Source organism: Muntiacus reevesi, chromosome 3, assembly GCF_963930625.1.
Source record: "Muntiacus reevesi chromosome 3, mMunRee1.1, whole genome shotgun sequence".
Classification (NCBI taxonomy): Eukaryota; Metazoa; Chordata; class Mammalia; order Artiodactyla; family Cervidae; genus Muntiacus; species Muntiacus reevesi.
Genome location: NC_089251.1, coordinates 129,673,862 through 129,687,466, shown reverse-complemented (window position 1 = coordinate 129,687,466; position 13,605 = coordinate 129,673,862). Strand labels below are relative to the sequence as shown.

General features: G+C 53.2%; 1 protein-coding gene across 1 annotated transcript in view; it reads right to left on the bottom strand.

Annotated features, from left to right (window-relative positions):
* Positions 1-712: 712 nt before the first annotated feature.
* The window catches only part of CFAP65 (cilia and flagella associated protein 65), a 36,313-nt gene continuing 23,420 nt past the window's right edge, over positions 713-13,605 (bottom strand). Inside the window, exons 19-33 of the mRNA XM_065928918.1 lie at positions 10,948-11,124; positions 10,601-10,667; positions 10,343-10,453; positions 8,191-8,382; positions 7,928-8,086; positions 6,630-6,773; positions 6,170-6,283; positions 5,861-5,968; positions 4,233-4,277; positions 3,796-3,998; positions 3,197-3,325; positions 2,154-2,654; positions 1,334-1,471; positions 1,092-1,220; positions 713-890 (exon numbers count right to left, since the gene is read on the bottom strand). Coding sequence (XP_065784990.1) covers positions 713-890; positions 1,092-1,220; positions 1,334-1,471; positions 2,154-2,654; positions 3,197-3,325; positions 3,796-3,998; positions 4,233-4,277; positions 5,861-5,968; positions 6,170-6,283; positions 6,630-6,773; positions 7,928-8,086; positions 8,191-8,382; positions 10,343-10,453; positions 10,601-10,667; positions 10,948-11,124 — 2,395 coding nt within the window. The remainder of the gene's footprint in view (positions 891-1,091; positions 1,221-1,333; positions 1,472-2,153; positions 2,655-3,196; positions 3,326-3,795; positions 3,999-4,232; positions 4,278-5,860; positions 5,969-6,169; positions 6,284-6,629; positions 6,774-7,927; positions 8,087-8,190; positions 8,383-10,342; positions 10,454-10,600; positions 10,668-10,947; positions 11,125-13,605) is intronic.

Sequence of the window (13,605 nt, the reverse complement as noted above, 5' to 3'; positions counted from 1 at the left end):
GCCGCCGCCCTCACCTGCGCGCATCTGCGGCTGACACGTCGGCGGCCGCGGCGGCCACTGCAGGTGCGCACCTGGCCCGCCCCTCCCTTCCTGGCCACCCTCCACCCGGCCCGGCCCAGCTTGGCTTGGTCCCCAGCGCACGCCGCGGAGCTTGTGCGGGAGCCCCGGCTCAGCGCGCTTTATACGGCCTACCCAGTCCCCGCCCCTAGAGACACACACGCGCGCGCGCACACACACACACACACTCACACCTGTCCGGGCTCCCGTTTGCTCGGGGCAAATATTGACTCAGAGGAGGCGGAGCGCCCCCTTACCCCTCTCCCCGCCCCCGCCTAGGCTTCGGGGCTGGAGCTCCTCCGAGGCCTTGGCGGTGGGGGTGGAGGGGGGTGTCGGGGACCTGGGCGCCTCTGGAACAACACCAGATGTCACTTTTCCACCCACCTGCCTCGGGGAGGGTGTGGGGAGGAGCCGAGGACAGAGGCTACCAGGCGGAGGTTAGGGGGAGCGGGAGGTTGGGTGTCCTAGGGAAACTGGGGCATCCCCTGGCCTGGGGGATTCGGATTCACATCTAATAGGGTCTGTGGCCCGCGGCCTAGCGATGCGCTCCGTCCCCGTCCCAGCGTCAAATTCTTGACCTTCCTCGACGTGCCTCGATTTCCCTTCCTCTCAACCTCCGCAGAGTCCCGGGAGTCCGGCAGATGCTGAGTAAAAGCTAGCAGTGGAAGGGCCGAACCTCGGAGCAGGTGCGGCCGGGAAAGGGAAGGGATGGCCCCTTTTGCTCCGCGGCCACCTGCTGTGCAGACCAGGCCACCCGGCTCTGCTGGGGTAAAAGCCGGTCAGAAGCCACCCGGAGCGCCCTCCACTGGCCAGACCGCAGAAGTCTCGCCCAGCTGCCGAGTGGAAAGGAGAGACTCAACCTCCCAGCTCCGACTCAGTGCGGTCCACCTTGGCCGCTTCCACCATCTGTGCCTCTCAGACTGCGCGCGAGTTCTTGTCGCTTACGAGGAAATAAAGTGAAGGCAGATGTGTGTGTGGGGGGGAGCTAAATGCTTTACTGGGGGGTGATGGAGAAAAGGCCGGGAGGAATCTACAGATGCAAGTCGGAGGGGGTGGGCGCTAGCGTCTGCAAACAGTCGGTGGGGGGCGGTTCAAACGAGCCGGGCATCTCCGTATGCTGCGGCCCCGGGGCCGCTGCCGGCAGCGACTCGGGACTCAGAATCCTGGAAGACAGAAAGCCCCAGGTAGGGGCAGTGGAGGAGAAGTTTCCCGGCGCCCCCGCCCTCCCCTGCCGCCCCTCGCGTCCTCCAGCGGCCGCTGGCCCCGGCGCCCCCACCTGGGAACGCTGAGCGGCGGCAGGGCGATGATGCGTGGTCGCGAGGTGAGCACCACCTCACCGCGGCTCGCCTCCACAAGGATGTTCTGGATCATGTTCTCCAGCAGCGCCTCCTGCAGGATAGCGAAAGCCGGGAGCCTGCGCGGAGGGAGGCGGGCGCGCCGGGGTCAGCGCCGCCACCGACTTGGGTTGGGCTTCTCCGCTGGCCTCCTCTGTGTTGTACCGTTTGCCCCGAGCTTTAGGTGGATTCTCATTTAACTCCCCGCCCTCCCAACACTATGAAACATTCTTGTCCCAGTTTTACAGACGTTCAAACCATGACTCAAAGAGACCAAGGTGCTAAATGTCATGCTGTTGGTACCGGAGAGGGATTCGAACTCAGACAATCCAGGTTCCCATCCCAGGATCAGGGCTGGGGAAAGGTTCTGAGCCATGAGACCGCACAGAAGGAGCTCCTAGGGAATCACACTGTGGACAGAAAGCCACAGAGCAGCCCCAGGAAACGGCAGTGCAAGAAGAGGTGGTACTTTGCTCCTCGCTCTAGAAAGTCACTTAAGTGACTTTGACGACTATAATCACTCTGCTGCAAGTGGTGTGATGGTAGATGTTAATAGCCTGCTCTCGGAGAAGAAAAATTAAAGCTCAGATCGCCATTCTGTACATAGCGCCCCTGAGACCTTAAGCTTCCAGCAGCGCTGTCAATGAACGCGGAGTTGGAAAGAGAAGCTGACACAGTTAGAGACCCAGCACACCACTGCCTCTGAGGACCCTTCTGCACTCAGCCCTCCCTCCAAACCCTCTCCTGGGCCTGGCTGCTCACCGGCTGATGGCCTCCTTCTCATCCTGCTCTTGTCTCTCCTTCAGTAAGGCCTTCATCTGCTGCTGCCACTGCCATTTCAGGGACTCCTGGGATGTGGGCTGCAGCAAGGGCTTCATCTCTGTCCAGGGCAGCTTCTCCCCCTTGTCTTCCCCCTCCTGCTGCCGTAGCTCCTCCTCGCCCATCTCCTCCTCCTCTTCCGTCTCCTCCTCCTCCTCCTCTTCCTCCTCCTCCAGCTCCTCCTCTTCTTCTTCCTCCTTCTCATCCTCTTCTTCCCCCTCCTTACTCCCCAGCCTCTGTTTGTCCTCCTCCTCCTCTTCCTCCTCGTCTTTGCTGAACTCCGAGCTCTTGGAGAACTGAGACAAGGCTGGTACCACATGCAGGCTGCTGTTGTGGGCCATGAACCTGGCCGACTGCTCATTCCAGAACTGGCAGAAGTAAGGCATTTGTTCCACCAGGTTTTGGCCCACAGCCTCATGGAAGAGCTTGTCTTCCAGCAGGCCCCTGGGTGGGCAGAGGAGGAGAAGGTCCTCACTGAGAGGCCTTGCAGCCCTCTGTGGGGGATTCTGGTTTCAGGGTTCCCCGAGGGGTGGTTCTTGACTACTGTGGCCACAAACAGGTGCTGGTGGGGGGCTGATCAGTTGCTCTTCCCGCCGTTCCTTCTTTAGAAAAAGACATCTCTGGTCCCCCTCCCCCTTGGATTCTTAAAGGCGATCATTATATGATAGTGGAAGAGCCAGGAGGTCAGAGGTACCCAGATGAGGGTAGGAGCCTTGGAAAACAGTGACCTAGCTTCAGACCCCATCTACCAGCTGCAACCCTGGTACCTGAGGAAACTGGTACCTGGGTACCTTGGGACCCAGTCCTGAGGATCCCTCCAGCCAGGTCACCCTCCAGGAGAGCCTGGGGCAACCCCTGGGAGGATCTTGTGAAGTTCTATCTTTTAGGAAAGGAAGGACTGGGACATGCGGGGCTTTGGGTGGACCCAGAGTTGGCTGAACTCACAAGGGAGACAGAGGGGTGAGGGTTTTGGGGAGGGTGCTCACCTGATGATGGCGGAGAGGCAGTCAATCAGAAGCTGCTTCTCTTGCTTGGAGACAGAGGCCCAGTTGTCAGGGGATTCTTCCTCACCAGCCTCCGACTCCACCTTGGGGCACATCCTCTTTGGCAGCTCCCTGGGGGGCAGGCCATAGCATTCTGAGTGGCCTGGGCAAGCCACCATGCTGGGGTCAGGGGCATGAGCAGTGATGGTGGCTGCCCGGTCATGAGGACATAGGTGAGCTTGCAGCAGTCTCTAGTCTTAACCCAAACATAATGCTGCTGCATTTTGGGGATTAAGTCCAACTCTGAGTCAGCACAGGACTTGGAGACGCTCCAAGGTGGAAAGGGAAGGGAGGAGGGGAGGCAGGGAGACCTAGGTGGGTTCCCCCGGGGGCTCTGGCTCTCTGCCCCTCCTTGTAAGGGCCTGACAGTAATGGGGGCATCTTGGGCCCAGCAGGGCACCAGTAGTCCCGCTGATGGCTGCATGTGCTCCAAGCCCTCAGCAAGGGTTAGATCTGGGTAGCCGCTGTTCTGGAGTGTGTGGGGGAGGGGCGATGCAGAGAGCAGAGAAAGGAGACCCCTCCCTTCCTCCCTGAGAGTTCACCAGTGCAAGAAGTGGCGGGGGAAGTCGGAGAAGTAGCTGGCCAGGAAGTCATCGGTGGCATGGGCATGGGCAGTGAGGCCTAGGCAGAGCATGCCAGGTGACGGCGGCTGGGGGCATGGCCAGCCTGTCTCTTCCTTCACCATCTTGAGGTTCCAGTTGGTCGGCCGGTTGAGATCCTGCTGGTTCTTGATGGGGGGCAGCGTCTTTGGGAAAGAGGAGGCATGGATAATAGGAGCTGGGGACTGCACTCCCATCACTGATGGGTGCTTAGTCCCCCAACCAGGCCTTTGGCGACACCTCTGGCATTTCATCCCCACCCATCGCTACTTTCATCCCTCCCTTCCAGGAGGCTGGACTGGGGGCTGGAGGTATCTCTGGGGAGCAAGTAAGGATCCTTTCAAGACATCCCAAGGAGATGGGCCTGGGTTTGTCCTCACCTTGTACTTTCTCGCAGGCTCACAAGCTGTACAATATGCCCTTTTCTGTGGAAGCAAAGAGACCCTTGCTTAGGATGCAAGAGGCTTAGAGGGATTCCCCCTGTCCTACCCTTTCTGCCGACCCACAGAGGGCCTGAAGTCAGCGCCACCACCTGCTGCCCTCTTGGTCCTGCACGATTCCCAGCCACACCCTCTTCCACAACATTCCCCAGGGAAGCGCGGCCTACAGACAATGAAAATCTGGGCTACCTAGCTAAAGGGAAGGAAAGGAGATGCCACCAAACAGTGCAGGCTGCTCCAACATCACTTGTCCCTGGTGCCCAGGAATGCTCTGGTTTAGTGGGATGGGGAAACAGCCTCCCATATTAAGCCTTAATTCAGAAATCCCTTCTCCCATAGCCCTCAAAACATGATTTGCCTTCAGAACTGGGCCAGAGCCTCAGAGGGGAGCAGTGCCTCCCTGGGGGTTCAGTGTGGAAGACACAGGGGCGATCAAGGTGCAAGAGTGCCACTGTGGGGACAAGGTGGACATGTTGACTCATTTATTCCCAGTCCACCTGCATAAATACTAATATTAGCCCATATTGAGTGGAGCCTTTCTGGGTACCAGGCACTGTTGTAGGTAATCTATAAGCATCGACTCATTTAATCCTCCCACCAATGCCACAAAGTGGATTATTTGTGTTTTAAAAGTTTTAAAACTTTTCTTTTTAACCTTTTCTGTTTGTTTTTGGCCACCCTGCACAAAGGATCTCACTGGCTGGGGGATCTCACTTCCCCAACCAGGGACTGAACCTGGGCCATGACAGTGAAAGCCCAGAATCCTAACCACGCGTCCACCAGGGAATTCCCTTTTTAAACCTTCTTAATATGGAAAATTTCAAAGGTATACACAAATGCACTTTCCTGGTGGTCCAGTGACTGAGACTTCATGCTCTCAATGTAGAGGGCCCGGGTTCAATACCTGGTCCGGGAACTAGACCCCAAATGCCACAAGTAAATATCCCACGTGCCATAAGGGAGATCAAAGATCTCGTGTGCAGAACTAAGACCAGGTGCAGCCCAATAAATAAATAAAAATACATATTATTAAAAAGTATACAGAAGTGTTGAGAATGCTACAAAGAGTTCTCCATTACCGCCAACCCAGCTTCAACAATTAGCACTTCATGGCAGTCTTCTCATCTAGACTATCTTGAAGCCAATCTCAGATGTCATATGACTCCCATTATATAGTTGAGAGAACTAAAGAGGTTAAATAACTTGGCTAAGATCCATCAAAGCTAGAAAATTAAGCCAGACACTTGTTTCCAGAGCCTCCACCTGAAAACACTATGCCACCTTCCCTTCCACCAGAAGGCAAGCTCTGCTTGTTTCCCCCTGGGTCCCCAGTGGCCAGCACCCAGTAGCCACTCATTAAACAGTCTACATGAGGCAGGGTATGGTCAACCAGCTTTCTGTATCCACAGTCTCTTGGGAGGGACTATGCTTAGTCTAATAAAAGAAATCTAATCTTTTATGTCAAGCTGGTCAACTTTTAGGACCACCTTGGATCACCACCTCTGTCCCCTCTGGCAAGGCTAATCAGAAGGCTCTGTGGTCTTCAGAGCCCACTCTGCCCTCCTCACCTTCACTTTCCTATCTGTGATGGTGAACTCCACTTCCTGCCGCAGTTTCTCGTCCTTCCACTCCTGCAGTTCCTTATGGTACTGCCTCAGTTGTTCCTGCTGGTACACCTGGGGCTCAGAAGGAGAGAGAAGACCAGGTCTGGAGGGCCTGGGCCTGGGCCTGTGTTGTGGGCCCCCCGCTTTTCCAGAGGTTGGCCCTTGGAAGAGAGGCCTTGGGGCAGATCTGGGGATCTCACAGACCACTGCACCCCCCCCCCCCAAGACTGGGAGCTGTGTGCCATCCCAGCTTCTCTCTGAGAGTGGTCCTACCTTGCATATCAGGTCCATGCTATAGAAGCTGGCATGCACTGAGGCCTTCAGGGTCACCATGAATGGGATTGTCTCTTCGGGAGCCACCTTTCCTTCCATAGGACTCACAGACACCTATTTATATTTGGGGAAGGAGTCTCTCTGGAGCCTCACAGGGATGGGATGGGACAAGATGGGGTAGCACAGGATGGGATGGGGTGGGATGAAGTGGGATAGGATGGAGTGGAGTAGGGTGTGAGGGGATGGAGTAGAGATGGGATGGAGTAGGATGGAGTGGAATGAGATGGAATGGGAAGGAATGGAGTGAGATGAAGTGGGATGGAATAGAATGGAATGGGGTGGGATGGGATGGTGTGGAACGGGGTGGGATGGGATGGAGTGGGGTGGGATGGGATGGAATGGGATAAGTCTAGAGGCCCTCTGAAGGTTCTGGTTCCCTGCAAACACAGGGAACTCTCACCTCCCCAAAGTCTAGAGGCTTCAGCTGCCAGGCAAAGATAATTGTCTCGTTCTTGGAGATGTTGTTAAGGAATAGCAGACGGCTGCACTTGCTCTGCACTGGAATGTTTCCCAGGGAGATATGAGACTGGGACAGGAAGACATTCTGTTGGTGGAGACAACACAACAGCAACTTTGGGAGGTGAAGAAGTACTAAGCCTAGCCATCAGTACCAGTCACAAGTGCTTCCAACAGGCCAGGTACCCTTGTAGGCAACTGACATGCATTTAATTCTCACAGTGGCCCAAGGATATAGGCACCACTATTGTCCCCACTTTACAGATGTTCAGAGAATATAAATAATTTTCCAAAGGTCTCTAGGATAAACCCAGACAGTATTACTCTAAAGCCTATGGTTTTAAAAATAGGCTTGAAAGGGCTGAGAAATCAGAATTTGCTTAGAAAAAGCAGAAGCAAGGCCAATATAATTTGAGTCTCTGAAGGGTAGTTGTGAACTAATAGGTGGTCAGCTGTTGGCATCTTCACCAGGCACAGAGCAGGAGTTGTGTGGTAGGGGTTTCTGGAAAGACAGGCCGTGGAAGGGGCATTTTCTTGGTCTAGACCCTGAGTGCCTCCAGAGCTGAGGCTCTGTCTGGCACTTTTCTGTGTCCCCAAAACTGTGTCCTCCATGGTATTCATCCTTCAGTAAGAGTCCAAATAGGGGAGAAGGGGAAGAGTAGACAGGCAGATGTATTGGTGGATAGTAACTGGATGAGTGCATGGATGGTTGGATGGATGGATGGGTGGATAGACATGGGGATGAGTAAATGGGCATGTGGGTCAGTGGGGAAATACATGGATGGTGGATGGATGAATGTGGCAGGCCTCGAAACAGTGAGAGAAGTGTGTGAACTAAAGGTAGTGTTACTGACCCTAGGTATCTTTCAGCAAAATCCATCTAGATCCAAGGGAGAGGCTGTTCTGTATGAAGATAATATCTCAGAGCCCTAGAATAGCTCCTTTCTACCCCTTCCAGTGCCCCCCCACAAATGCCCGGCGGCGAGGGTGGATGGGGGCCCCACAGCAGGTGGAGCACCTTGAGCAGGAACACCTGTGAGCGCTAGGTGGCAGGGTAAGTCTCTCATGGAGCCAGTGCTATATCCTAAACATGGAGGAGGATCGATTCCAGACTTCACCTCCGTCTCCCTCTCCTTTTTCAACTCCGTGTCATTTCCTTCTGCCTCCTCGTCCCGCCGCGCCAGCCACCCTGGGCCGCCAGGCTCCTCCTACCTCAGGCCTTCCCAGCTCCCTTTGCCTTACCTGCCCAGGGACCATCAGCCTTGAGTGGATGGCGCTGTTGTCCCACAAGGAGAGGCTGTGGGATGGGGCCGCGTCCCCCAGGACGTGGGGGTCGTAGCCCACTCCCTGGAAGCGGATGACAGCCGAGTTCCATCCCAGGATGTGTATGGGCACGTCGACCTGGGAGGTTAGGAAGGTGGCTGCAGGCCCTGGTCAGAGCAAGGCCTGCTGGGGGGCGGCCACCTCCAAACCCCCACCCTGTGTGAACCGGGGCTTCTGCTCACCGTGTAGGTCTTGGCCTCAATAGGCGAGAAGATCCAGAAGACCCGGGCAGTTGTGCCCGGCTGGATCTCCCCTTTGGGGTTGAGGCAGTGGAAGATGGGATGATCAAAGTTTTTTTCCTGAACCTGTGACAGGATGTTGGTCTGGATCTCATATGTTACGGGCACTGAGCCACCGTTATACAATTCATAAATCTGCAGGGGGGAGGAATAGAGGAATCTTCACACCCGCTCAAGGCCACGACGCAGGGAGCCTGGGATTCTGTGTTCACTGTGGCAGGGTGGGTTGATCTCCATGACGTCACCCTTACAGTCCCAGAGTTCCCCTAAAAACTTCTGATTTCCCTTCTGGCTGGATCACCCATGAAGTATACAACTGTATTTTCAGCCTGTAACATTTTAGTATAATATGTAATCTTTATATTATTTGCTCTCAACTTACCTAAGTCAAGTGTAAGGGGACCCTAATGCTTGCGTCCATAGTGTTGGAATTTAGGGAAACGTCCATGCATTCATCATCCGGACCCTTTATGGTTTTCTAGGCTCTCACTCTAATTACCTGGGAGGCTGCCACTTTTCACCTCTACCATTAGAGGCAGTTATGCTTAAAGGCAGAAAAGGGAGCAGAAGGAAGGTATGAGGTCCCCCAAGACTAACCCTGAAGTTGGCGAGTCACAGAACGTCCTGCCTGAAACCAGAGGTCTTCTGGTCCAAGGCTCCATGTTAGAGATGAGAGAAAGAAGACAGTGAGAATAAAGAGCTTATCTGGATTTAGGTTCAGCCCCCTCATCTTTCTCAGCACCCACTCCTGAATGTACTTTTTTTCCTGTAGCTTGGACCACTGTCTGAGCTTCAGACCCAGTATCCAACTTCTATTTGATGACTCCTCCTTGTTGTTTCATAGGCATCTTACATTTGGCCAGGACCAAATTCTTTACAACCTATTCCTCCCCCTCATGTATCTCACTTCAGCAAATGGTACCTACATATTCCCAGTAGTTCAAAGTAGGAATCCAATACATTTTCCTCCATCCCCTTCTCTTACTTTCAGATCTAATCCCCAGCAAGTCCCAGTGATTCTGTCTTCAAAATGTAGATTAAATCTGTTCATTCCCTCTGTTTCTGCTGCCTTCTTGCAGGTCCCAGCCATCATCTGTCATCATCTTATGAATGAAAGGAGTTGTGGAGTTTGGTTGGAGGTATAAGTTGGTCTTCTTCTTTGCCCATTTCCCACTGTCTGTGTTCAGTGTCACAAGGAAGTGGTGTGGTCTCTCTGGAAAGCTCTCCAGGAAGCATATGAGTCTTTGCTTGTCTTTTTGAGGGCCTGGGCTTCTGGGTGAGGCTTCTGGGAAGCCAGTGGGTAGAAGGGTTGTGTAAGGAAGTGAGCAGAGCCCGGGGCCATGAGACCCTCTCTCTGGTCTAGGAAGCCCTTTTATTTTGCTCCAGGCTGAGTGGCTGGAGGTCCCTGCCCAGAAACACAAGGGAGTCTAAATGATTAGAAATTTCAGAGCTGTGAAATGTTTGGAAAAATTGTACATCTCCCTCTGGGAGATTGCCAGCATACATTTTCAGAACGAAGGAACCTGGATCCCTCCAATTAATAAAGACAATTCTGTAGCTCCATGAGGATTCACTTTCTAGCATTTCAGCCTCTGGAAAGATGTCTTTTTTGGAGCAGTGATTTTCAAGATGTGACCGACAACCATTAGTAAGCAGGTGTACTGAAACCAGTTTATCAGGTCACGTCTGACATTTAAAAAGTGGAACAGAATAAAAAAGAAAACATCAGAGCACTCAGCATGTAGTGGTGTACATATTGATTTGTGATACTTTTGTTTCCGTTGGATGTGTATGTATGAACTGGGTTTTCCAACATATACTACGGTTCATGGTCAAGTTTGAAAAACCCTATGTTAGAGGAAGGAACCCCCCTGTTTTTACATGAGAATGGGGCCTGGCAAAGGGCTTAGCACCAGTGCCTAGAAGCTGAAATCTCTCGCCTTGGGTCTCTCCCAGTTGCCTAATCTGGAGGTTCAACCTGCAACCCCACCTCTTTGAGCGAGGACAGGGGCCTTGTCATCCTGTCATGGGCTGATGCAGACACAGAGAATAACACTTAAGCATCCTGGTGACCAGGACAACGTAGACCACTGACCTGCCTCGGGGGCAACGTGTCACCGATGGGGACGGGGATGAACTGATGGCTGGTGGAGGTGAAGTGCACATACTTCTGCTCCAGCTTCACCGTCACACCTATGAAATTGAGCTGGAAATAGAAAGCCCATGAGTAGCATCCTTCCCTGGGAGGAACTGAAGTACCCAGTGGAGAGATGGGGACCCCAGTTCCCTGGGGAACGGTGCTCCCTGTGTTGCTCTCTAGGCTTTCCAGGACAGGACAAGGGCAGGACCTCACCAGGATCTCCCGACCATGGGACACCTTGAAGAGCACCGGGAGGCGATCAGTGCCGATGAATAGATGGCTGGAAGGGAGGAGACAGTCCAGGATGACTTACTGAACCTTAGAGTGGGTGGAAGAACAAAGGGTTTGTGGCTTTGGGCTGGCTACATGGAAATCCCTGAGCTGGGATGGGGCAAGAGGAAAATTAAACCTCCCTTGCAGGTGGGAAGGCAACACCTTCTCAGGGTGGTGGCCACTCAGGGTACCCTGGAGTCACACAGTGTAAGGCCAGGCTCCTCCGAGAGTTGGGGGAATGGAGGTCTTCAGGACTGGAAGGGCGGGGTGAGCACTGGGGGCAGCACCTGTATTTGAGCTCTACCATCTGCTCTTGCCCAGGACTCAGGCTCCCAGTCTTGGGGCTGATGGAGAAGATGCAATTGTCTTGCACGCGCATCTGGTGCAGCTCTGTGCAGTCAAACTCGGCCTGCTCTGCCCAGAGTTCCAGGTCGATCTGCTGGTCACTCGGGAAGAGGAAGGCCCTGGGGGAGGGGTGCAAAGCAGAAGGGTGGAGGAGCCTCTCAGTCAGACCAGAGGCAGGAGCTCTGAGCCCCATGTGGGATGCATGGAGGCCTCCTCTATTACCTCCCCCTCTTTTCTCCCACTAGGCAAGTTGTCCCATTCAAGGCTGAGCAAACACTGAGGTTGTGGATTCTCACTTCATAATGGCCCCCAAACCTAGGAACAGAAGCAGTGACTAAATGCAGAATGGAAATTGGGGCTCCCATTGTGGGTGCCAGGGGTCAAGGGGCTGCTTGTATATATGGCCACTCTGAGCTTGGCAGTGACCCTGGAGGGGTCTGTGTGACAAAGCACTTAGGAAGGGCCATTTGAGGCACCTAGGAATGTCAGTAGCACCAACTAGGGGGTACCAAGAAGACTGGCACTTTTGAGTCCAAAGCAAGGCTGGGCATAGAATCAGTGCCCCTGTGATGCTGGGTGCTCCAGTAAAGCAGATATTGCATTCTAAAAGGTGCCCAAATAAGTGACAAAGGGTTCCCAAGATCACAATCTGAAAAGAAGGCTCCATCCACTCTCAGAGGGATGAACTGGCCTCAAACTGGGCAGAGTATATGAACAGGGAATAGCCAGAAGCGGGGAAAAATGGGCATCACACCTGAAAAGACTCAAGGAGAGTCTTGGGAAAATGCATATCAAAATTCCCTCAAATCAATCTTAAGTATTTTCACATCTGAATCGTGAAAAACGGTTACATTCGATGGTGGTAAGTTTAGGAAGGACAGACATCCTCAAATACAGGGAGAGAAGGAACTGCTCCCATCTTTTGTTGCAGGAATTTTGATAGCATCTTTTAGAATAGAAAGTGCATAGAATAGAAAATGCCCTTTGATTCAGAAATTCTATTTGGGGGAATTAACTTGCAGGGGTAAAAATGTAAGCATGCATGCAGGCAGGCACACACGCATGCACACACACACACACACACACACACACACACACACACAAGGATGTTTATTACAACTTTGTTAGTGATGGTAAAAAAAAAAAAAAAAAAACATTAAAAAGCACTGGGAACAACTAGTGTCATCTGAAAGGAGTGGTTTAAAAACGTAAAGGCTTCCCCAACAGTCCAGTGGTTAAGACGCCACACTTCCAGTGCAAGGGACATGGGTTCAATCCTGGGTCGAGGAGCTAAGATCCCACATGCCATGTGGCATGGTCAAGCAATTTAAAAAAATTTTAATACCAAGAATTAAAAAATTAACAAAACAAAATAGACATAAGGTCCTTTCATTTACGGGATATTATGCAACTATTAAAATGAATGAGTTACATCTCTATATACTGACCTTTATTGATCTAAAAGTGAATATTACTGACATAAGGGTGGGTGACAATGTTATTCTTATAATGCTGAACATAGAGTAATACATGTAACATCATGCCATTATCGTAATAAAACAAGGAAGAGTAACTGTGTCCGAGTGTCGGTGCCTTGCACCAGTGCTGAGAGTGGAAGCAGGTGCCAAGCCCACCAGGGCCGACTGGAGAGGGAGCTGGGGGGGGTGGTTCTTACTTTTCTTCCACCACCCTTGGGTCTTTGGACTTGTTACCGTTACTTGTTACTTGCTTCTGTCGTTTTATCTGCAGGATATTGATCCGCAGCAACACTGGAGACCTTGCTACTTTGTCCGCAGTTTCCCTCTCGGCTCTCACCCCAACTCCGTCCAAATAACCCCTGCCAGTCCTCTGGTGTGGGCCCCCAGCTTGGGACTGTGGAAACCTGCCAGCCTGTCCCCCTGCCTCGAACCGCTCATCCTCCTCAGAAGAAGAATTACATGCCCAGCGGAGGACTCCAAGGCCCTGCCCACGTCCCTATCAACGTTACAGCCACGCTGTGCCTTTTTCTCTTACCCGTGTCTGCACCAGGCCCTCTGTCTAAAAGGCTCTCTGAAGGCTCTCTACCTCTGCTCCCTGGCCTACAGGTCTCACTTTCTCCAGGAAGGTTTTCTGAGGTGTGCACACCCTTCCACCACTTCTAAATCCGAGGGAAGTAGCTCTCGACACTGCACAAAGGTCTTTCACAGCATGTCACTCACCACGCACCACAAGGCCAGTTTGTCCACCGGGAGGGCAGGGCCTAGGCAAGTCCGCTTTTCTCTTCTGAGCTCTGGGCCTGGGGCCTGCACCTAGGAAGCCCCAGTCTGCGTTTGGCCAATGGCTTAGTGAATGAATGAGGGAACAGATGATGTTAACCCGTGCACCTGACGCCTGAGAGGGATCACCCTTTAAACGCACGGCCCAACATCTCCCCGGGCCAAGCTCAGAGGCAGCAGAGGAGGCTTGGTGGGGGCGCGGCAGCAGCGTGGCTCCCAGCTCCCCCCTCCCCGATGCTCCCCCCAAACCCACTTGGGGTTCTCTGTCCTGCCTGCTGCTGCCTCCAGGCCAAGTCCACACTCCCCGTTTCTTACTGATCTTGGCAAGAATAAAACCTTCGGTCT